We start from the raw sequence: 22617 nt of genomic DNA, 5'->3' as shown, positions 1-22617 counted from the left end.
CGGTGAGGGTCCACACTTGCTCTGTGAGTAACTTCATGCCCAAGGAAACAGGACATTAAATAGCAAATAAAAGATACCATGACAGGTTAAGAGAAAAACTGTGGAAGGAAAGATAGGACTTTTTCCTGCTCTTTTGCACAAAGGGATCACATTTTCATCCAGCATGATCCTCATAAATTATGCAACTGGCCCTGCTTATGACTGGACGTGGAAAAGAAGCAAAAGAATAAAGAAGAGCTAGAAGGTGTAAGAGAGTAAATGGGGGGATAGGGCCTAGGGCTCAGAGATTAAATGGTTGAATTTCTTATTGTTATGAACAGACCAGACATACATACTCTTTTCAAAAATGCTTTATTTGTTTCTGATTAAGAAGCAATATATTTATCATAAAATATTGATATATGCAGACACTAAAGACGTGAACAGAAATCTACGTTCAAAGAAGAAGCATAAGTCAGGGTGTTAAAAGGTATCTCGAAAGTCACAAATTACCACTAGCTCCTCCCAAGGCTACCTCTGTGTAGGAAATCTAAATCTCTCGTTTCTCCTGGCATTGTCCAACCTTTTAAACCTGAGTTTACAACTTAAGAACATTGCTTTAAGGCTAGCTAAACACAATGCAGGTCAATAAACAGTAAGATCATTATCTTTTTACCTCAGCGGTCGCTACCTCCAATTTTACCAAAGGATATCTTTTGTTTTTCAGCACTGTAGCCTGCCAGGGGATGACGTTGTCTAAACACATTTTCAATGTTTTCTTTTTAACAGTTAATATATTTCCAGGATGCAAGTCCATTTCTTTCTAAAAGGTTCCTAGGACACCCATTGAAAAGTCAAAAGCAATGAGCTCAAAGGGATTGCTATTTTGTTGGAGAAGAACGACACCCTTTGTATTGAAGTGGGGGATGGCAGACTGTGGTCACCCGCTGCACAGTGTCTCTTTGTCAAGTAATACATGCCGAAAAAAAATAATACAGATGGGAAAATATTGTGCACTGTCAGATCTTGGAAACGGCCAAAGGACTTTTCCTCACCAATGTCTTGTCGATGACTTTCACGTTCTGGCACCCTGAGAAAATAATGCATACATTTAATATGACATGAATGCAATAATAATCAGGCAGGTAATCGTTTTCCCAAGGAATGTAAAACTTGACAAATGTAAGGTTTATGATTCAAGGTAGGCTTGCCAAATCTTATGTGGCACGAGACCATTTTTATTACCTAAACAGTCCTTAACACAAAATGACTGGCACATATTTTTATTAACACAAAGAGTATATTCTTTCTGCCACATTTAATAGAGAGTCAGTGGCTGAAAGCTCTCTTTTAGGATATGTCTGCAGCAAATTAAAATGCAGAGTGAGGATTCACAGAATGGCATGCTCCTCACTGAGGCTGTGTTCACACAGGCTCAGCACAGTAGGAGTAGACCATTGATCTCGGGAATTATATCCATAAGGACAATCTGGGTGATATGGATCATAGAAAAGGAAACTCCCATTACCTTCAGAAGTTGATAATTGAACTCAACGTCATTCTTTACATCTCAGGGTCCATTCTGAGTCAAATTCAAAACAGCCACTAGTAATAATGGTGCTTATTTTTACTTATTTCTTCAGCAATTATTATTTATGTGCCAGGCATTGCTCTAAACACTGGGGATACTGAATTGAAGACAACAGACAAAGATCCCTGCCTCATGCTTCTTGTATTCTGTAGAGCTAAAGATAATGATGCAAGTAATTTAAAAAGTAAATGAAATGATAGATGATTTATAGAAGGTGATAGGTGCTGTGGGAGAAGAATGAAATAATAACAGGGAAAGAAAACTAGAAGCTGAGTGGGTGGGTGGAGGATGGATTGCCATTTAAAAAATTTTTTATGTTTACTTATTACTGAGACAGAGAGAAACAGCGCTAGCGAGGAAGGGGCAGAGAGAGAGGGAGACACAGAATCCGAAGCAGGCTCCAGGCTCTGAGCTGTCAGCACAGAGCCCGATGCGGGGCTTGAACCTACAAACTCTGAGATCATGACCTGAGCCAAAGTCAGACACTTAACTGACTGAGCCACCCAGGCACCCTGGATTGCCATTTTAAATAGGGTGTTCAAGATGGCGCCCTTTAAGAAAATATGACTTAAGTGAAGACTTGAAGAATGTGAGGCAGCTAGCCATGTTGATACCTGGAGAAGAGCATCCAGGTAAATGGAACAGTCAGTGCAAAAGCCTTAAATCTGAAACATGTCTGACATAGTTAGGGAACAGCAGGAGGTAATATGGCCTGGGCAGAAGAAGCAAGAGTGACAGCAGGAGGAGTTGAGGTCAGAGAGGTGACAGAAGTCAAGCCACATAAAGGTCTTATAGACCATTGTAAGGACTTTGGCATTTACACTGAGTAAACAAACCAAGAGTCATTGGAGGGTCCTTATCAGAACAGCAGCATGATCTGAATTAATGTGTAAAAAGACCATTCTGACTGTTGTGATCAGGCTGGGAGAGTGAGGTAGACAAGGGTAGACAGACAGACCTGCAATACCAAGGGGAGAGAGGCACTGGTTAGAAAGAAACACAGAGGAGCCATTGCAGTACTGAGTGAGGTCAGATTCTGATCACATTTTGGAGACAGAGTTTCTGTGGATGTGAGGGTGTGAGAGAAATGAGCAGTCAAAAATAACTCAAGGTTTTTGAGACAATGGTATTAACATGAACTGAGATTGGAGGGTCTGCAGGTGGAGCAGGTTCAGTAGGAAAAGTTCACAGTTTCATTTTGGACGGGTAGAGTTTGAGATGCCACTTAGACATCTCAATGGAGGTATTGACTAGCCAGTTAGAGTTTTTTGTTCATGTGTTATGAGATGAGGAAGAGTACAGTATAGCATTCACCCTTCAGGTACTTGCCAACATATCCCTGGTGAGACTGTCAAAGATAGAGGCTTAGCAACTGTTACTGGCTGAGTACACTTTGGACTTCCTCTGTTCAGAGTGCTCTGCAGTAGAAATGTAAACATGGAGCCAAATACAAATTTAATTATAGCCCAAATAATTCCATCTTCTTTCCTCTCAAGTTTACTTCTCTCCACCAAGGAGCCTGCCTTAAAGCCCATAAGAAGAAAAGAAAGTTAGAAAGGAGAATGGCAAGTCTTACCACTCAGAGCCATGGCCAATCGGAATTCTTCCTTCAGTATCTCAAGGACATCTTGAACACCTTTCTCTCCCTAAGCAAGTAAAAAGATACAGATCTTTGGGATAAGTCAGTCTGACTTGACTCATGCATTTATTTCACCGTCGTTCTGTTCTATATATTTCTTTATCCTCCAATTACCTGGGAAGCCAAGCCCCAAATGATCGGCCTTCCCACAAACACAGCCTTGGCTCCCAGTGCTAGAGCTTTCAGGACATCAGTGCCTTTCCGAACACCCCCATCCAGGAAGACTTCCACCTTCCCTTCCACAGCCTCCACGATTTCTGGCAAAGCATCAATCTGCAGGGAAAAGAGGTCAATAGGGTGACAGTATACGTGTTAAATTGTTACCCAACTCAATCTCCACAGCCATTGACCGTCTGACAAGGGTTTAGCATTAAAGGTTTGGAATCAACACTAAATTTCTTTCCGCCTGAAAGAGAGAGGTGAAAATGTTAGTAAGTAAATACCAACTAAATTTTCAGTTGAGTGGCTTATTTTTATTTCAAAGTTGAAGACTTTTTTTTTCTGTTCCTTATGTTCAAATTTAAAGATCATGATTTAATAAAATATAAACATAATTTTAATACATGTAATGACCTTTTATAGCTATGCTTTACAAATTGCATAAAAATAAATGAAATACCTCGCTCACATAAATTATTTTGTATATTATTTACTTATTGAAAATCAATGGTTAAAATTAATAGTTGATTGTGGAAGCAATGGTACATAAAAATGCGGGTAGTGCTAGTAATGAACAACCTAGTCTCTGATTTCCCCATCCAATGTATTTTGCATCTAGCCATATATTAGGGAACTCTCTATGAAGATATTTATCTTGCTTTATTTTTTGTTTTATTTATTTATTTTTATTATTATTTTTTAATGCTTATTTATTTTTGAGAGAGAAAGAGAGAGATAGGGTGCATGTGGGGGAGGGGCACAAAGAGGGGGGGGGCAGAACTCCAAGCATGCTTCAGCTCTGAGCTGGCAGCACTCAGCCCAATACAGGGCTTGAACTCATGAATCCTGAGATCATGACCTGAGCCAAAGTCGGATGCTTAATTGACTGAGCCACCCAGCGCCCCTTTTTGCTTTGACCACATGTACCCTGAAGGTCCTCATCTGGACTGTCAATTGATGACGGGCTTATATCAGCACCAAAGAATACAAGAGACTCACAGAGATTGATCTGGTAGATTTGCAGTATTATTCCTGATCCTCCACACTACTCTGAAACCACTCCATTTCCAAAGTAACTTTACAGTGTTTCCTGCTAAAGAAAACAGTGTGCACTTGCCTGTTCCTTGACATTGGCCTTGGCCTTGCTACTTACTTTCACCAATAACACGTGAGCAGACGTGGCACAGCTCCATTCCTGGACATAGACCTTAAATGATCTCATACATTTCAACTTTCTCTGGCACCTATGCCACTTGCCATGAGAGGAGCACCCCCTGGGCAATGTTCTTCCTTTCCTGGGGCCCCAGAATAGATATTCAGGAATTCAGGAAGTAAAGCTAGCCCAGCTAAGCCCAGCTAGACATGAAATTTGGAGCACAGCCACCTAACCAGTACCAAGTCCAGATCAGCAGGCTGCCCCTGCTCCCCGCCAGTTGACACAAAGTTTCATGGGAATAATGACTACAGATTTAAGTCACTGAGTTTGGAATTTCTTGTCTAAAAGTATCATGTGGTAATAGCTAATACAGTTGGCTAATAGCCAATACAGTTAATAGCTAATAGCTGATAGCTGATATAGTCATCTATTTTTATGTAAATCTTTGCACTTGAGAACGGAAACAATTCACAAGGTGACCTGTAGGCCAAAATCTGTAGAAATAACCCACATTCATTCCAAAATATTTAAGTATAAAATTAAGTCCAATCCCCATTTAAAATGTATGCTGAAGAAGCTATCATGCATTCAAGTGCAGTTCTAGACATAATTGTTCTGAAATCACTCAAAGGCTTTCCTACTTCTTCCCTGAAATTTTGGAGGCTAAACTTAAATAGAGTTTTATGTAAAGGGCTGAAGACCAAGATTTGGAGGAAGTGAAGGCAACTTTTGGCATGCAGCCCCTAAGTGTTTGGCAGGTAATGTGATTTTCCCCTTTTCCTTTTGGCGTTTCTGCCTTGCCAAACATGCTTTGGATCCATTTACATATGTCCCTTTACCTATACATAGTCCTCCTTTTACAGTCAGGCAAGTTACATCAACATATAAATGCTACAGTTTCCAAGAGATGATGCAAGCTATAATTAAGCATATTTCCTCATTTGAAACCAAAACCAAAGAAAAATATTAGCTAGCTTGGGTCCAATACACATTTTCAAAGTCACGCAAATCAAGTCTGTTTATGTTATTTCCAATGCCCAACCTGGCCTAAAAAGAAACTAATAAGGATACTTAAAATGTGAATTCTGGGCTATAAAGCAGAATCCAGATTGGTGTTTTGTGTTTCTGGGGACAAGGATGTTCTGTCCACTGCTGAGCATTTCTGTCTTCCCCCTTTTTTCCTTCAGTAGCTGCAGTTCTACTGGGTATACATTTCAGAGAATAATTCTGATCAGAGGAGATTAAATAAATAAATACAGTAGACAAATCCACTATTTTACGACTGTTATGTTTCCTCTTTTCAGCTTATTACACATCTCAGAGACCATTCATTTTGGTTTTTCTTTCCTTAGTAGTTCTTTAGACAACTAATTTTGGGCTAACCTTTGGTAGGGTCAATCTACAGGAAAATGTGGAAAGATCCCAATATACTTGCTAACTCATCCATCCATTCACTGACTTATTAAGCACTTTATTGAGGACCTGCTTTATTCAAACCAGTAGGCAGACAGTCTAAGGGAGCCAAAAAGAATCCCACAGGGTTGAGACTGGCAATGAGACTTTTCCCCATTCTTGCTGACATCACATTCTTCCAGGATATTCTCTGTCCCACAAAACTTCTAGTCACAGGGAGCGCTCACCTTTCTATCTTCCTACAGCATCCATTGATATACTCCTGATTGCTGACCTTTTGGGCATGGAACCCTTCAAATGTCCCAAACCAAAGCAATTGAACATAGACAAAAGCAAATAAAACCAGAACTGATTTAGTGAAAAGCAAAAGAGTCAGAGTCCAGGTTACTGTCTAGAAATCTTCCCCTGGCCCTTTACCCCACTCCACTCATCATACTTTACCAGGAAGCCCTGGGCGGGATTTCTACTAAGTATGCTTAAAATATCATTTGTTCCTATAAGCTTGACTATTTGCTATTGCAAGAATGGCTGCAATTATTTTCCTCCCTATCTTCATTTCCTTGCAATGTGACAAGTCCTCCCATCATGGGGGGGAAATGAGGATAGAAGAGTCTATTTTCCCATCCCTTGCATCTGAAGTACCCATGTGACCTACTTTTACCAATAGAATGTAGAGAGAATAGAATAGAGAGAAGCTACAGTGTGCCTATTCTAAGCTTCAATCTCAAGAGGCCTTACATGTTTGCAATTACCCTCTAGGAAACCTGCCACCTTGAGAGCCAGTCTACCTAATGTGAGACAATGCAGAGCTGTCCCTACTGAGGCCACCCCATACTAGCCTGTTTAGTCAACCCAGCAGCTGACCACATGCATATGAGTGAGCCCAGCCAAAAAGCCCAGGAAAAACTCTAGCAGATCTCAGCCCAAATTGCCAGCTCCCAAAATCATGACATGATCAAACAGCTATTTAATTTTGGCCAGTAACTTTCAGAGTGCTTTGTTACACAGAGAAAGCTAACTGGTACATCAGTGTATCTCAAAGGTAGAATTACATGGATCCTTTATAAAAAGAAAAATAAAATCTCTTAGATCTCATAGAACATGCCCAAGGACTCAATTTTGGAAATGCTTGACTTAACAACCCAAATATTATGTATTATTTTATGAAGATTTTTTTGTAGATGAACACACACACACATATATACATTGGAGAGAGAGAGGAGGGAGGGGGCAAAGGGAAGGAGAGAGAGAATCCCAAGCAGGATCCATCCTCATTGTAGAGCCTGACTCAGGGCTCAATCTCCCAACCCTGAGATCAAGACCTGAGCCCAAATCAAGCATTTGACTCTCAACCAACGGAGCCACCCAGGTGCCCCAAGAATATTTTTAAGCTTAAGGTAGTTTGGGTCCAGTTAGTATCAAAAAAAAAAAAAAAAGAAAGAAAAAAAAAGAAAGAAAAGAAAAGAAAAATTGAAAAAAGTGCTTGTAGAATTCAAAAACTCTGGAGAATCTATCTTTGAATCCCAGTTTGAGATGTTCCAAAACTGGATTTTGAAAATACATTTGATGCTTTCATTTTGATCTCTAATTACTTCAAGAGCAATCCTTTTTTTTTTTTTTTTTATGTAAGATCTACACCCAACATAAGGCTTGAATTCATGACTCCAGGATCAAGAGTCACATGGTCTACCAACTGAGCCAGCCAGGTGCCCCTCTTCAAGAGTGCTGTTGTCCACATTGTTACCTTGAGTGTAAGGACATTGACATGAACTTCATTTGTAAATGTTTGCTCATCATCTCAGACCCTACACACTGAGGGAAAAACATCTTCACTGTAAGCAGAATCGAATCTCACATTTCTCTCACCAACATGGCCTTAAATTTGCTCTAAATTATGAGGCAAAAGTCAAGCAAGCATCTCCTCTCTTGCACACAGCATATGAAGGGGAGTGTCATTGTTTTTTTTAAAACAGTCTCAGAGACCACAGCTCAAAAAGCCCTTTTAGATAAGTTTCCATATACCCTCAGCCAGAGGGAAATAAACCACACCATTTAGATATTTTCCCCTTAAAATCTAGTTAGATTTGATTTCAGTAGATTTAGATTTTATTTTTAGAAAACAAACTTAATTTGGCCTGCACACTAAGTCTATGTCTTCATACACAAGAGAGGCATAAATCTGCAAAAGAGCCTTGAGCTGTGACCAGCTTCTCCTCCCCGCCCAGAGGGGGTCTTCATTCTCCACCTCCCTTTCCCTGCAGGCAACATTTAAGACTAGTCTCTATAAGTAAAGCTGAACTAAAAAGGACTGAAAACTTCCAGTTGTGTGATTTGATTCTTCACTCTGTGATCCTACAGTGTGCAAAGATGAAGTTCATTACTACCATTAGTGCTTTAGGAAAAACTGTGAGTACCAATATGGATGACATCCAATATTCCTCTATAGTCATTCAGTCTGTCCTAAGACCCACATAAGTTGGTCTATGGATTTCTCTAAATCAACGTGATAGTTCAGGGAAGAGTAATCCACTCTTATAATCCACAATTATTTGTCCTACTATCCTTCCAGTTGTTTGAGTAATGTAAATTCACTGGTCATCCCAATTAAAGCCATCCATATAATAACACAACTGAATGACTCTGATAACAGGGGTCAAATGATTTTGGACTTCTTGGGGCTAATTGTTCTCCTTCACAGTTTTAACTCAGTCCCACTGCTTTTCAAGACAATTTATCTTTTATTTATTTATTTATTTATTTATTTATTTATTTATTTGTTTGTTTATTTGAGAAAGAAGGGGGTGAGTGAGTGAGGGGCAGAGAGAGAGAGAGAATCCCACTAGGGACAGAGAGGGAGAGGGATAGTGGGACTCACCCAAAGCAGGGCTCATGTTCACCCAAAGTGGGGCTCATGTTCATCCAAAGTGGGGCTTAAACTCACCTGATGTGGGACTCTAACCCATGAACCTGTGAGATCATGACTTGAGCCAAAGTCAGATGCTTAACAATGGAGACACCCAAGAGCCCTGGTTTACTTTATATCTAGATTCTGGTTTCTGATTTGCCTGGCACAATGTCTACAGTGTATTAAAAAACCATAGATGCACATTGGAATCTCTTGGGTAGCTTTAAAAAATACTGGTGCCTATGCCCACTGGCCCCAGACATTCTGATGAACTGATGTATTGTGTAGCCTGTGCATTAGGAGTCTTTAATGTTCCCCAGGTGATTCTAATACATAGCCAAGGTCATGCACAGCTCAAGCAGAGTAGGCCATTTGCAACTGGCCTCCTCTCACCTAAGCTGTAGAATTTCTATTCCTTTTCCCACGCACCTACCCTCTCTCTCAGCCCCTACAGCCACAGGAAATTTCAGTCTTCTCCTCCTGATCTCAAACTCCACCCAAGTCTTTTATAATTACAATGGTCTGTTATCTCCTCTTCTTTGAACTCTGGTGACATAATCATTTCTCTTATACTCTAATTTACATTATACCTCTCAGTGTCCCTATGAATACAAGAATAATCCCTGCCCATAAGTGACTTATTTTTTGATGATGATTTTTAAAAGTTTACAAATAACTGTACTGAACTAATTAATGATCAAATTTAGGTAGTTATATGCCACTATACTTAAAATCAAAGATCTCATGCATTCACACATATTTTACCTTAGTGTTCACACACGCAAAATACACAGGGAAGAGGCAAACACAGAGATCGTCAAAACTGTGATAGAAATGAAAACTACAAAGGGAAATCTAAGCATTTGCTGAAACTCACAGTGGCTGGCACCCCATCAAGTTGTCGAGCCCCGTGATTTGACACCAAGATCCCATCCAAACCATGTTTAACTGCCTCCCTGGCATCATCACCTGGAAAGAGCAAGACGGCCATTGTATATGAAAAAGGCAATTTAACAGAAGGCTTGGGTTTAAAAATTGAAAGGTCCCAGTCAAAGGGAGCTGGACCTTGTATATCTGTACCTTGCTCAGAACCTTTAGCATAGAAATACACCAAGGGTTAGGTCTAGAATAGTAGTGATAGTTTCTTTGGCCAAAATGTTAAGCACTGACAACAATTTCATGATGGCATAAAATTTTCAATAGATGGCCAATTTATATGCAGTTAAAATTTATTTAGTCTTATAAGGAAGCACTCCTACTAAGCATTTTTATTATTTTTAATAAGATAATACCATTCAGCAATTAGCAGAATTACTCCTTTGCAACTTGCAAGGCATAAAAGAATACCTCAGTGGCAAGCACTGTAAGTGTTTTATATTTCAAACTATTATTTTCAGCATCCTCCCAATAACAACGCATTTGCTAACAGAATCAGGCAAGTAACACTGGTACTCGGTTTTAACACTCAAAAATAGTTGCTCTAAGATTGTAGTGAAAAGCATATTAGGGAAATATAAGTAAATGGATCCCAAACATTGTATACATTCAAAATTCAGCAATGGAGATCAAGGGCAGACCTGACAAAGAATAATGAAGAAAAAAGATTCATAAGAGAATCTGTAATTCTGACTATTTTTAAATTGCATGCAAAACCATAATTTCCAAATCTTTGTTTTATTGAATGCTAGTTTTTAGATATATGCATTTAAGTAAATGATACTAGTACTATTTTTCTTTTAAAACTATAGGTACATGAAAATGTTAAACTCATGGTTCATGGATTGAATGTTTGTGTCCCTTCAAAGTCTATCTTTGAAACCCTAACCTCCAATGTGATAGTGTCTGGAGATGGTGCCTTTGGAGAGTGATTAAAGTTAGATGATTCACGGGAGTGGGGCTTCCATGAGGGTATTGGCACCCTTATAAGAGAAGATCAGAGAGCTTATTTGCCCACCCAATCTCCATTCATCCAACAAACAGGTCATGTGAGCACAGCAAAACTTTACTACGTTGACTAAGGGGCTACTGTACTGTGAGCTCCTCAAGTGTCAGAGTTGAGAAGAGCATCATGCCATATTGTCAATGTTTTCCACTGGTAGGTTGTCCCAGCCATCCATTCATTTCTTTAGAAAGGATCGAGTTACTGTGTCAAGGGGCCCACTGTTGCACAAGTGATGAGGGAGGAGGACAGGATGGCTGGCCACTGTAAAGAGCTTCACAAGCAGAACTCTTATGAACCGCCTGGCTTTCTTCTCCACTTCTCATCCCCCATCTCTGCCACACTTGCAGACTATACACTGGGCACCTCTCAGGCAATCGTTACAGAATCTCCTGTCTCCTCCAGGGCTCCCTCTGGGCCTATCTTGAAGGGGAGTTTTCTTTGCATATTCCTATCAACATGTTCACTTACATTTTGTTTCTCTCATAAATTTCTTAAAGTTTCTCTATTTTATGTGCCCCTTGTCTCTATTTGCTTTGCTGTCGTAAGAATTATGTAGTTTTGTATTTCTGTACTTTACGTGGCATCATGGGTTTGATGAGAGGGTGCATATCTATTTGGTCCATCATTTGGAAGCCCAATATATTATCATCTAAAATATGCTTGGGTAAACGGTTCTCTAAAATTATGGCCTCAGTACAATATAAAGTGTATGTGAAATTGGAAAGGTTTGCTTTGGGTATCTAATTGTGTGCATGATACCAAACATCAAAAGTAAAAAAAAAAAAAAATCAAAATATATATAACTACAACCTATGTTCTCAGAAATTGAATGTTATCAGTAAACTGATCCTATACGGTATGAAAAAAAAATATTAAGTGCTTAGGATTAGTAGTCAGACCACTTGGATTTGAATCTTGTATCTGCTACTTGCCTGCTACATAAGTGGAAAGCTTAACTTCTCTGTGCATCAGGGTTCCTAAGTCATAAAATAGGGAGAGTAATTCAGGTAAGATTGGCTTGTGAATTAAAGCAGTTGAATGAGTGTTTAGAAAGTGCTTGACACATGTTGAGCACTCAGATAAAATTAACGGTTACTATTGATTTCATCTGATGGAACAGGAAGTATAAACTCAGATGAGTAAGTGGAGGAAAATTCGTTTGTTGGATGCCTTTGGCAAGTCTGTTTGAGTTTTGTTTATAACAATAAATTTTCATCCTGTTCAGGATTATGATTATAAAGAGCCTTTCATTTGAAGTAAGCACTGCTTAAGTAACAGTTTATTATCTCCTATCATTTCAAGCAGTTTTCCAGGTTTTCTAGGCAGTGCTGGGAATGTAGGGGAAAATGATAGAATGGTTTTCTCAGAAGATAAGATCATAAGTATCTGGAGAAGCAAAGTAAGAATAATTCATGACTAGATATGAACCCTTTTCATTAGCTGCTTATGAAGCCTTGTCCAAAGTTTCACATTTTATTTTAATCCAGAGAGAAAAACAATGTTGTCTCAATAGGAGAGTGAAAAATATTCTGACTTTGTAAAAAGTTCATGAATCTTTGATATTTTCATTAATCCTTAAAGTTTACTGCTATGACATTCCACATATGTTAATTTGCCAGTTAATACATTAATTTATTGACAAATACAATAGTCAATGGGGAATAGCACTGTTTGCTATCTTCTTGATATATTTTTTTTATGTTTCATTAAGGGGGCACCTGGTGGCTCAGTCGGTTGAGCATCTGGCTTCGGCTCAGGTCATGATCTCACAGTTCGTGGGTTCAAGCCCCGCATCAGGTTCTGTGCTGACAGCTAGCTTAGAGCCTGGGGCCAGTCTTTGGATTCTGTGTCTCCCTCTCTCTCTGACCCTCCCCTGCTCACGCTGTCTCTCTCTCTCTCTCTCTCTCTCTCTCTCTCTCTCTCTCTCTCTCTCTCTTTCTCTCTCTCTCTCTCAAAAATAAAAATAAAAAAACACTAAAAAATTTATATTTAATTAAGTACTCAAGATTTACCCTCAAGCCTATGAAATTTTTGACTTAGGACTCTGCTATCTCATAGGAATTTAGTGAATAAATCTTAGGTGCATGGCAGCAGTTTTGAGCATAATCTAGAAGCATTGAGTGAATAGCTTTGAGAGTGTTGTGAAAAGAAATGTGTATAGGAAAAGAGCTAGTTACAGTTTTGAGAAACAAAAAAGCCACTATGGAAATACCACAGAATAGTTTAAAATTTTTTTTAATTTTAAAACAACTCTGAAAAGCATTATGCCTTTGCTCATAAAGCCATTTGTTTATCAGCATGAGTTTTGGCGAAGACCAGATCCTGCCTCAAATACATGTTTAGAGTTTGTGTTGAAGTTTTCCAAGGGCAGAGTTTAACCACAGCAAGAGATTACATCTTGCACTTCAATTTGCATTCGTTAAGATGCAATTTTTAAAATGGTGGTAAGGCAGGAAGTTTCACTGAGATCTTTCCAGCAGGCATGAATTCATGCTCCCGCGAACATAATCTATACCTTTCTTGTCAAAGGAAAATGAAAGAGAATGGGGGATGCTTAGTCTATCCATGTGACTTCTGGATGAAGATCTGTGAAACACAACTGGATTTCCCAGAACTGCCCCTCCCCCGCCACCACCCCCATCACGATGGAGCTTATGCACTACTTGGTGCAGCTGTTGTCATGGAGACAATTCTTGTTTGTTAAATAAATGAAATAAATAGTTACAGAGAAACTAGACAATGTAAACTGTACATGTGTAAATAAGCTATTTCCTTTCAAATGCCAAGCTCCATCTCTATCTCTTGCTTTTGAGCTCTCTCTAATTATATAGACTCATAGTTTTCACTGAGGATATTAGTCAATAAACATTTCAGCTATCTACTATGTGTAAAACATTATAAAATATGTGGAAAGAAATGTTATGATTCATATGAAAGAGCTGATGGTGGGGGTGGGGGTCTTAGGTAAGAACCACAGAAGGAAGTTCTAGAAGCCAGAGTATTTTTCAACAGAACACATGATAGTAAAGTCTAATTAAATAGATGTACATCATATCCTAGAGGACAGAGTTTGAGAAAATGATATATATTGGGAATCCTAAACTGAAAAGTTGGTTAAAAATTTAAATAACCTAATTCTTATATATGTTCTTATTTAACTTAGAAAATATGGGACTATACTAAAACTTCATTCTTCTTTGGTGTTTTTAGTCATTTGCCCTGAACCACAGTTGTGATGAGAATGAATTAAATACTTGAAACTGCACTAATTTTCTAATTCAATTCTACCTTCTCAGTTTCCTGAGGTCAGCCACAATGATCTCTTGCCCAGGCAACAACAGTTTCTTAAATGTCCCCCCTGACCACAAATCTTGCCACCTCCATCCATTAACTCCATTATATAATGCTTGATTTTTCTAAAATGCTCATCTGATGAGGTTGCTACTTGGATCAATAATTCTAGTGGTTCTCAAATACGTTTTATAAATTGTTACTCAGAATTGCTTTATTTTGCCATCATTTCAGTCTGAATCTTTTGATATCGTGGCAAAAATCAAACACTATCTGTCTTTCTAAAATGAAACCTTCTTTAACCCAGTCTTATAAGTGTCCATGCCCTATTTTAAACCCTACCCTGATACTGCATAAATTTGTATCTCAGCACCTGTAACATCCTATTGCCCCCAAATTCTTGTTTTGATGTCTATCTCCTACAAGAATGGGCTCTCCTCTTGGCCAAGAACCTCAAAGTACTGTTATTTTTTACTTTAGTACACAATAATCATGATACATATTTATGAAATTAATACCTTCCTGAGTGAATAACTAACAGATGCATGAATGAATGGGGCAGAACCTTCAGCTTAATGTTCTTTAGTACCTACAGTTGAATGTAGATACAGGAGTAGTGCTAACAATCATGAATGACAATATGTATGCCAGTTAAGTAAGTGAAACTGTTGTTTAAAGATGTCCATAACACTGGGAACTATTCTTTGAAGTATAATCCACAGAAATTTTGAACTAGTACAATGACCAATAGGAAAGAATAGAACAATATATTTTAAAAGCAAATGAAGATAGATCTGGATTTAAATGTATCCCCACTATTTAAAAGCTTTGCTATGCCCATTCTTTTACTTTTATGAACTTTATTTTTGAACACTTAAGATCAAATAGATAAAGCTAAGGGCATGCCTACAACTTTATAAATAGGGGCCATGTGACTCACATATCCAAGTAAATCTGATGAAAATGTTTTGATTAGAAGTTGTTGGAAAAAAAAAAGGTTGTTGCTAACGATGAGGAAGTTAATAGAATCTCTCATCTCAGAGCCACTTATTCAAACATTCACATTTAAAATAATAAGGTTTGGGCAGTTTTCTATATAATTAACTAAAAAAATGTTTTCAGAAGCAGGAAAACATTTTTGTGGGAGAATACATTTATACTCCAAATTATTGAAGTCATTGGTACTTCCCTGTGAGATTTGAATACATGTGGATACTGGGGAAGCAGTCAGGTTTCTTAATACGCATGGCTTGAAATGTGAGGATTTTCATGTTGTAGTCAATCATTCTTTATAGGGAGGTCATGTGGGATTCACCACACTCAAAACTCAGTTCTAGTCGTTGGAACTTGCAAGGAATAGGAGAAAAATAGAAAAAGTTCTTAAAACAGTCTGTCATTAATAAATATCATCCTTGGATTACTCCTTAATCTAGAAGCAACTCATTGTTGCTTTCAGCAAAAGCAATGAACTCAAGAAATTTTGCCTAGACCTTGTTAAGCTCCATGATTTAGTAATGGCTCCAAGATAAGGCAACAGAAATCCAATGCTTTAAAAAAAAAAAAAAAAAAAAAAAAAGGTTAACTTCTTACTTCATGAGAGAGATCTTCAGTATATTACCTAAGAATAAAGGAATATTTACTCAAAAAAACAACATGGAGAATTGAGAAATGGAATGTCTCCTTAGATTTCCATGTTAATTTTCCCTGGTTATTTTCTCTTAAAAATATCATGATCATATATCTACAAAGAATCATGAGATCAGTATCAGAAATACACAAACCTCTCAAAATCCCTTTTGCAACAATTGGCAGTGATGTCAGCCCCCTCAGCCATTTAATATCCTTCCAGCTGATAGATGGGTCTATTGCTTTAGCTACATAGGTAGCAAGTCCACTGTTGTCTCCAAAATTTTCCTTCGGAGAAAATGCTAAATCATTGGTTTCAAAATTTTTCATTCTGAAATAGAGATACATAAAATGAGAATTTTCCAAAGTTAGAGATAATTTTACAAAGGCTCATTCAATGAAAAATGAAATGTCAGCCTTTCAAATCAATTAGATGTTCCTCAACCATCTATAGGTTGGTTGCATGCAAATTTCCCATGTTTTGAGATAAGATTCCAGGCCAAGTGTGACAATCACTATAGACTCTTTCTCCTGCCCTACTATTATGCTGGTGGTTGTGATGGTGGACACATGGAGTAGTGGGAAGTGTTTCCCAGCACATGAGTTGTCAGCTCTTGTTTTTTCCTCCTCCGTTTAGTTGTTTCCTCTAAGGCTGTCTGCCTACTGACTCAAACTTACCAGTCTTTCAGACAGTCCGGGCCAGAGCATGAGCTTTCCAGTTACCAAGATCTTCATTTCTTTGCCTGTGGTATGACCAGTAAAATATGTGTCAACTTGTTTGGGCTAAAGGATACCTAGATAGCTGGTAAAATGTTATTTCTGGGTGTGTCTGTGAGGATGTTTCTGGAAGAGATTAGCACTTAAATCAGTAGATGGAATAAAGATGATAACCCTTCTTGATGTGGGTGAGCATTATATAATCTATTCAGATCCTAAATACAAGAAAGTGAAAGAAGGACAAATTTGATCTCTGTGCTTGAGCTGGAACATCCATCATCTCCTACCCTTGGACATCGAACCATCTGGTTGCCAAGCCTTCATATTTGCACCAGAACTGACATTATCATCCCCTGGTCCTTGGGCCTTCAGATTCAGACTGACACTTACACCATTGCTCCACTGGTTCTTAGGTCTTCTGGTTTGGACTGGAAGTATACCACTGGTTTTCTTGGGTCTTCAGCTCATTGACAGCAGATTGTGGGACTTCTCAGACTCCATAATTATGTGAGTCAGTCCTTGGTAATGTGTGTGTGTGTGTGTGTGTGTGTGTGTGTGTGTGTGTGTGTGTTCTACTAGTTCTGTTTCTCTGGAGAATCTAACACATGTGACTTTCTCCTGCTCCTGGAACCCTAATAACCACACATACAGGAGACCTGAAATGTCAGGAATGTTGGCATATAAATACCCCAGCTCTTTTATCCCTAAGCTGGCTAAGTCTGAGAAAGTTCTACATATCTCAGAATTTCCAATCATGTTGAGCTTCAGTTGCCTGCAGTTGGAGTTATCTTGGTAACATGCCCCTTGTTTGCTGCCTCCTTTCCCTCACAGCACTTACCCACTAAGTATTCGCTTCATCTTCCAAAGAAACTATTTGCATTTATATCGCTGGTTCACAGTCTCCTCCTAGAGGACTTGAGACATAACCCTACTGAGTTGCTGCCTTTCTCTGTGTTTAATTTTGTTGACCCAATTTAGACCAAGATTTCTCTAACATACTTGTAAGACTCTGCTACTGGCTCATTCTATACCTGAAGTCTTTTCTCTTGGCTTAATATCTTGATATTCTGACTAGAGTTTGGCAGTTCCCTAAACTAGGGACAGAGTTTTTTCTGCTTGCATCTCTGATCACTAACTGGATAGATGACCATCTGGATACACAATGGTATCACCCCTATGACTTAGCTGTCTACAGACCCAAATCCAATTGCAAACTTCATCTCTCCAAAAGGTTGCCTTTGAATGATGACCGTGACCTGGATTCACCTTGCTTTTCTGCACATTATAAATTACCTTGCTAGTCAATCTCCAATTTGGGTAAAATATAGCTGTATATTCATCTCTGGCTTAGTTATAGCACTTTCTTTCCTCCTACTAGTTCTTCCATTGAACATATAAAATATTTTGGAGCAATGACTATAGCAATTTTTATATAAACCTAGAAGTACGTAGGCACACCATTTTTAATTTTTTTTAATGTTTTATGTTTTTTATTTAGTTTTGAGAGACAGAGAGAGAGTGTGTGAGCAAGGGAGGGGCAGAGAGACAAAGAAACACAGAATCCAAAGCAGGCTCCAGGCCCTGAGCTAGCCGTCAGCACAGAGCCCAATGTGGGGCTCGAACCCATGACCCGTGAGATCATGACTTGAGCCAAAGCTGGACGCTTAACTGACTGAGCCACTGAGGTGCCCCTATTTTTAATTTTTTAAAGAGAATCATAAGACTCCTTTAATACAAACTAAGCTTAATGTTTTTGGTATACTTTCAGATAAAATAGCTCCTTGTGTAGTTCAAGTGGCATACATTCTCATAAGGACATGAGCATTCACATCCCACCTAACTCTATTCAAGCCATTGGCAAGATTTTCTCAATATTGTAGCTGAAATACCTAAGCATTTCTTTTTATCAAGCCATTTAGGGTTGTACATTTTTATCACAGCCTTTGGTATTCTGTGCTCATCTTAATTTGAATTAAGCTAAGTTTTTGGTCTATAAACATACCCTTATTATGAAGACCTATCCCAGAATATTACCTAGAAATGATATTAAGTGATATTAAATTCCAAACTTTTAAATAATATTGTTAATAAGAAAACGGTTATGTCTGTCTAGTCCACAGCAAGACCAGGGGAAAAAAGAAAAAAACATCTCTATGTATATATACTCTGCATAGCAGCACCCCACCCCCATCCCAAACAAGCTACAGTGTTTCAGCAGGGGCGGGGTGGAAGGGTGAAATGGATAGGAAAAAACAGAAACATGGATAAAATTATATAAATAACTGTTGTTATTCTTGGATGGTGAAATGCAGATCAACACTTGAATGAATGTTGCCTTACAGAAATTTCAGTGCACAATGAAGCCTTGTTGTTACTCTAAAACGTTGTTCAAAGCCAGAAGCCAAGAAAAAGTTTTCAGATATCTTGACAGAGACCCACGATGGAGTGTTTTACCAGTGCTTCTGAAGGAAACCTCCGTGAATACTATTTTTATTTGAATTATGACATATACACAAGAAACACTTAAAGTGGCTGCTGATAACCACAGTGTTCCATTTCTTAAGGAAGGAAAAGAGCAACATCAAAATAAGAACACAATTACTTAGGACTTAATTCTCCAAATCCCAACCTGTTTAATGGCCCAAAAGCAAAGGAAAGAACTGGTTTTGTAAGCAAATAATTGTGCCTTGAATGGCCTCCAATATAGTTTTTGATCTATTATAAAAATTATTTTAGCTTTTAGTAAGTTAGGATTATGAGAATCAAAGCAACTACTAAAGAAACTTAAACAAGCCATTGAAAACCAATTAACACTAATGATAATGAATGTTATTGAGAAATACATACTGTAAGTATGTAAATATATACTGTAAGTATTGACGTGACATTAAAGACAAAGCTATGTGCCTCCAGAGTGGGAAACAAAATATAAATATAACCAGTAGAGCCCATGATATCTACAGTATGAAAGAGAGATTCATAATATATATAGAAATTTGTGCATGGGTCACCGCTTTTAATGTTGGTTAGGAAAACATTTATATGTTTTGAGAATATAATATTTTTATACATTGAGAATATAACCCTGCTAATGTCTTCCTCAAGGTGCTGGGCAGTTAGAAGTAACGTTCAGGGCATGGATTTTAAGGTTGAGCTCAAATTCCTGTTCAACATCCTAATAGTCATGTTTTATTAGGTAAATCTCACATAATCTAGTATAATTTCATTGATGGATTCAATGTTACTCTTACTTACTGAGCATCTACTATGTGCCAGGGTTTTAGATATTTAGGCTATACCAGTAAGTAAAACAATCCAAACTACCTGGCTACTTAGGGTTGACATCTTAGCAAGGGTTGACAGACAATAAACAATAAACATAATAATTTATGAAGCATATTAGAACATAAGTACTACATAAAATTGTAAAAAGTAAAGCAAAATAAGAGGAATGTGAGCTGGTAGAGGCTTAACATGAAGGTTTAAATATTATAATCTGACTTGGCCCCACTGAGAAGCTACCTTGTAGAGGAAATTAGCAGAACATTGTCATTGTATTTGCTACCTGTTGCTGCTATAACAAATGACCACACACCTTTAAAATGACACAGATGAAGGCTTTAAAATGACACATATTTATTATACTACAGTTATGGAGGTCAGAAATCCAAAATGGATCTCACTGGACTAAACTCAAGGTGTTGATAGTGCTGTTTTCCTTCCAGAGGCTCCAGAGAAAAATCATTTCCTTGCCTTTTCCAGCTTGTAGACACCTACATGCCCTGACTTCTGATGATACACTTCCAATTTCTGTTTGTATCATCATATCTCCTCTGACTTTTGACACTCCTGCTTCCCTTGTATAAGACCCTTTTAATTACATTAAGCCTACTAGAAAAATCCAGGATAATCTTCCCATCTCAAGGTCCTTAACTTAATTACACATGCAAAGTCCATCTTGTCATTTGTAAAATAACATATTCACAGGTTCCAGGGATTAGGACACGAATGTCTTTGGGAAGTTGTCATTTTGTTTAACACAGCTATATTGTGAATATTTTCCTAACCAAAGAATGTAAAGGCTGCTGGCCCTGTGTCAAGTTCTACTCTGCAAATGTTTCTCTCCCCTCAACTTCACCCAGGATTCCCACACATACTGTATCTCTATTCTGATCTCTACTGTTTGTTTTTATTTTGGTTTCCCACTAGAAAGACATGTAGAATCATTCTTGATATTAAAGTGTAAAGGAAGTGAGGAAATTAGTTGTGCATGGATTTGAGGAAAGACGTAAAAGGCAGAGAGAGGAGTCAATTCTGAGGATGTAAGGCACCAGCTAGCCTGGCATGTTGAAAGAGCAGTAGGGAAGCCCATACAGCTGAGAAGAATGAATGGAGGTGAGGGTAGGGTGCCGGGTGATAAGGGAAGAGAGATAATGCGGTCCTGCTCATGGGAAGCCCAAAAGGCCACTTTTATTATGAGAAGCCAGAGAAGACAATGGCAGTCTGATCTTCTTCTGTGTGATATGTTCTGGCTGGTGTGATTAATAAATCATGTCAGGACTATAGGGCTATAAACAAATCACCAAAAGGGCAGGTGTCACGATTTACCTTGATCTTAGTGGCTGGAAATTTCTCTTATTTTCTTTCAACTGCCTTGGTGCTGCACTAAAGAGCCAAATTTTTACTCAGGGTAAATGAAACATTTCCATGGGGTAGAGAGAGAGAGGAAAAGGACCCTGCCTCAAAGCCTGAGCAATCAGTCTAGTGAACTGGCTTCATTCTTTGCTGCATCCAAGAGCAGATGAGAATTCCCCTTTTTCTCGTTCAGTTTCAGGAAGCTCCGTGCCGTTCATAATACACACATACATGTGTTTTGCATATACACCAAGCAGACACTACCAAACTCTTGAACTCTGGCTGGTCCCAGATGCCAAGAGTCGGGACTCCCCCACCCCCCTCCTGTTTACCCTTCCCCTACACCTCCCCAGCAGAGGAAGTAGCTAGGGCTGGAAGGAGCCACTGCTTTACAGACTCATTCTTCTCTGGATTTCCTGCCTCCCGTGCCTGCCAAACCTCACTTCTGAAAAGCCCAGCTTCACCTTCTATGAGTCAGGTCAGCTGCGGAAAAAAACTTGATTTTATATCAGGCTGTAACGGATGAGCTTTTTGGTAGTATGTGGCCTCAGGCGGAAGCCTGGGCGTCCCATTAGTATGCTCTTCCTTCAACTGCTGAAGGCGAGGTGCTGAGGACCAGACCAGAGAGCAAGCGCTGGCCTGCCCTGAAGCCCAGGAGGACAAACAAGGCCAGTGTGCATGCCTGGGGTCGGGGGCACCAGGCTGTGGAGTGTTTCCTGTGTTCCCTGTAACCTGGATGTGTTGCTCATTATTTCATCATCTTCAGATGGGAGATGTGACAAGCTGGGGAGTTGTGGCCACTCCTGAGCACATGGACAGCTGAAAAGGGCCTTTGTCTCATGGTCCTTCTCATCATCTGGGCAGGAACCCAGGAGCAAAGGAAAAGGGGGGGAAGCAAATCAACCCTCCTGCTCCTCACTGAGTGGTCCTGGCACCAAAGAAGCACGCGATATCAGCCAGAATTAATTAACAACTGTTCATCTTCCCTGAGTGGAAACCACTGTGAAACCCATTTTGTTATCCAGAACAAGAAAGTGCTTCTTGAGCAGCAAAACACCCACTGTATTATCTATTATTGTTGTTGTCAGTAGTAGTAGTTGTGAGGCGAGGAGGGAAAGAAATAGCAAATTCTCTTTCAAATGACCAAAAGGTAAATAATGAAGAATGTTTCCTGTCAGAAGCTTCAATAGTGGGAAATAATTATTTTAGAAAGTCTAATAAATAAAGCAACCAAAATAGAGAAGTAAGGTGAATATGGATTTCATTTTAGGAAAATATGAAGCCATCTACTTCTGATGAATTTGGCAAGAAGTGAGAATATGTCAGGACTTTTGTTTTTGTTTTTGTTTTAATTTCCATAATATTTTATTGTCAAATTGTTTTCCATACAACACCCAGTGCTCTTCCCCTTAAGTGCCCTCCACCATCACCGCCACCTCTTTTCCCCACTCCCCCTTCCCCTGCAACCCTCAGTTCATTCTCAGCATTCAATAGTCTCTCAAGTTTTGCATCCCTCTCTCTCCCCAACTCTCTCTCCCTCCTCCACTCCCCTTGTTCTCCATTA

The 22617-nt window shown here is 38.8% G+C and overlaps 1 protein-coding gene across 1 annotated transcript in view; it reads right to left on the bottom strand.

The window, feature by feature from the left end:
* Positions 1-334: 334 nt before the first annotated feature.
* Positions 335-22617, bottom strand: part of HAO1 (hydroxyacid oxidase 1) — a 48263-nt gene continuing 25980 nt past the window's right edge. The window contains exons 4-8 of the mRNA XM_029918364.1: positions 15857-16032; positions 9720-9811; positions 3324-3482; positions 3147-3216; positions 335-1069 (exon numbers count right to left, since the gene is read on the bottom strand). Coding sequence (XP_029774224.1) covers positions 999-1069; positions 3147-3216; positions 3324-3482; positions 9720-9811; positions 15857-16032 — 568 coding nt within the window. The 3' untranslated portion in view covers positions 335-998. The remainder of the gene's footprint in view (positions 1070-3146; positions 3217-3323; positions 3483-9719; positions 9812-15856; positions 16033-22617) is intronic.

This window comes from Suricata suricatta, chromosome 12 (genome assembly GCF_006229205.1).
Source record: "Suricata suricatta isolate VVHF042 chromosome 12, meerkat_22Aug2017_6uvM2_HiC, whole genome shotgun sequence".
NCBI lineage: Eukaryota > Metazoa > Chordata > Mammalia > Carnivora > Herpestidae > Suricata > Suricata suricatta.
The sequence above is the reverse complement of the archived record's forward strand: the minus strand, read 5'-3'. Positions and strand labels throughout refer to the sequence as shown.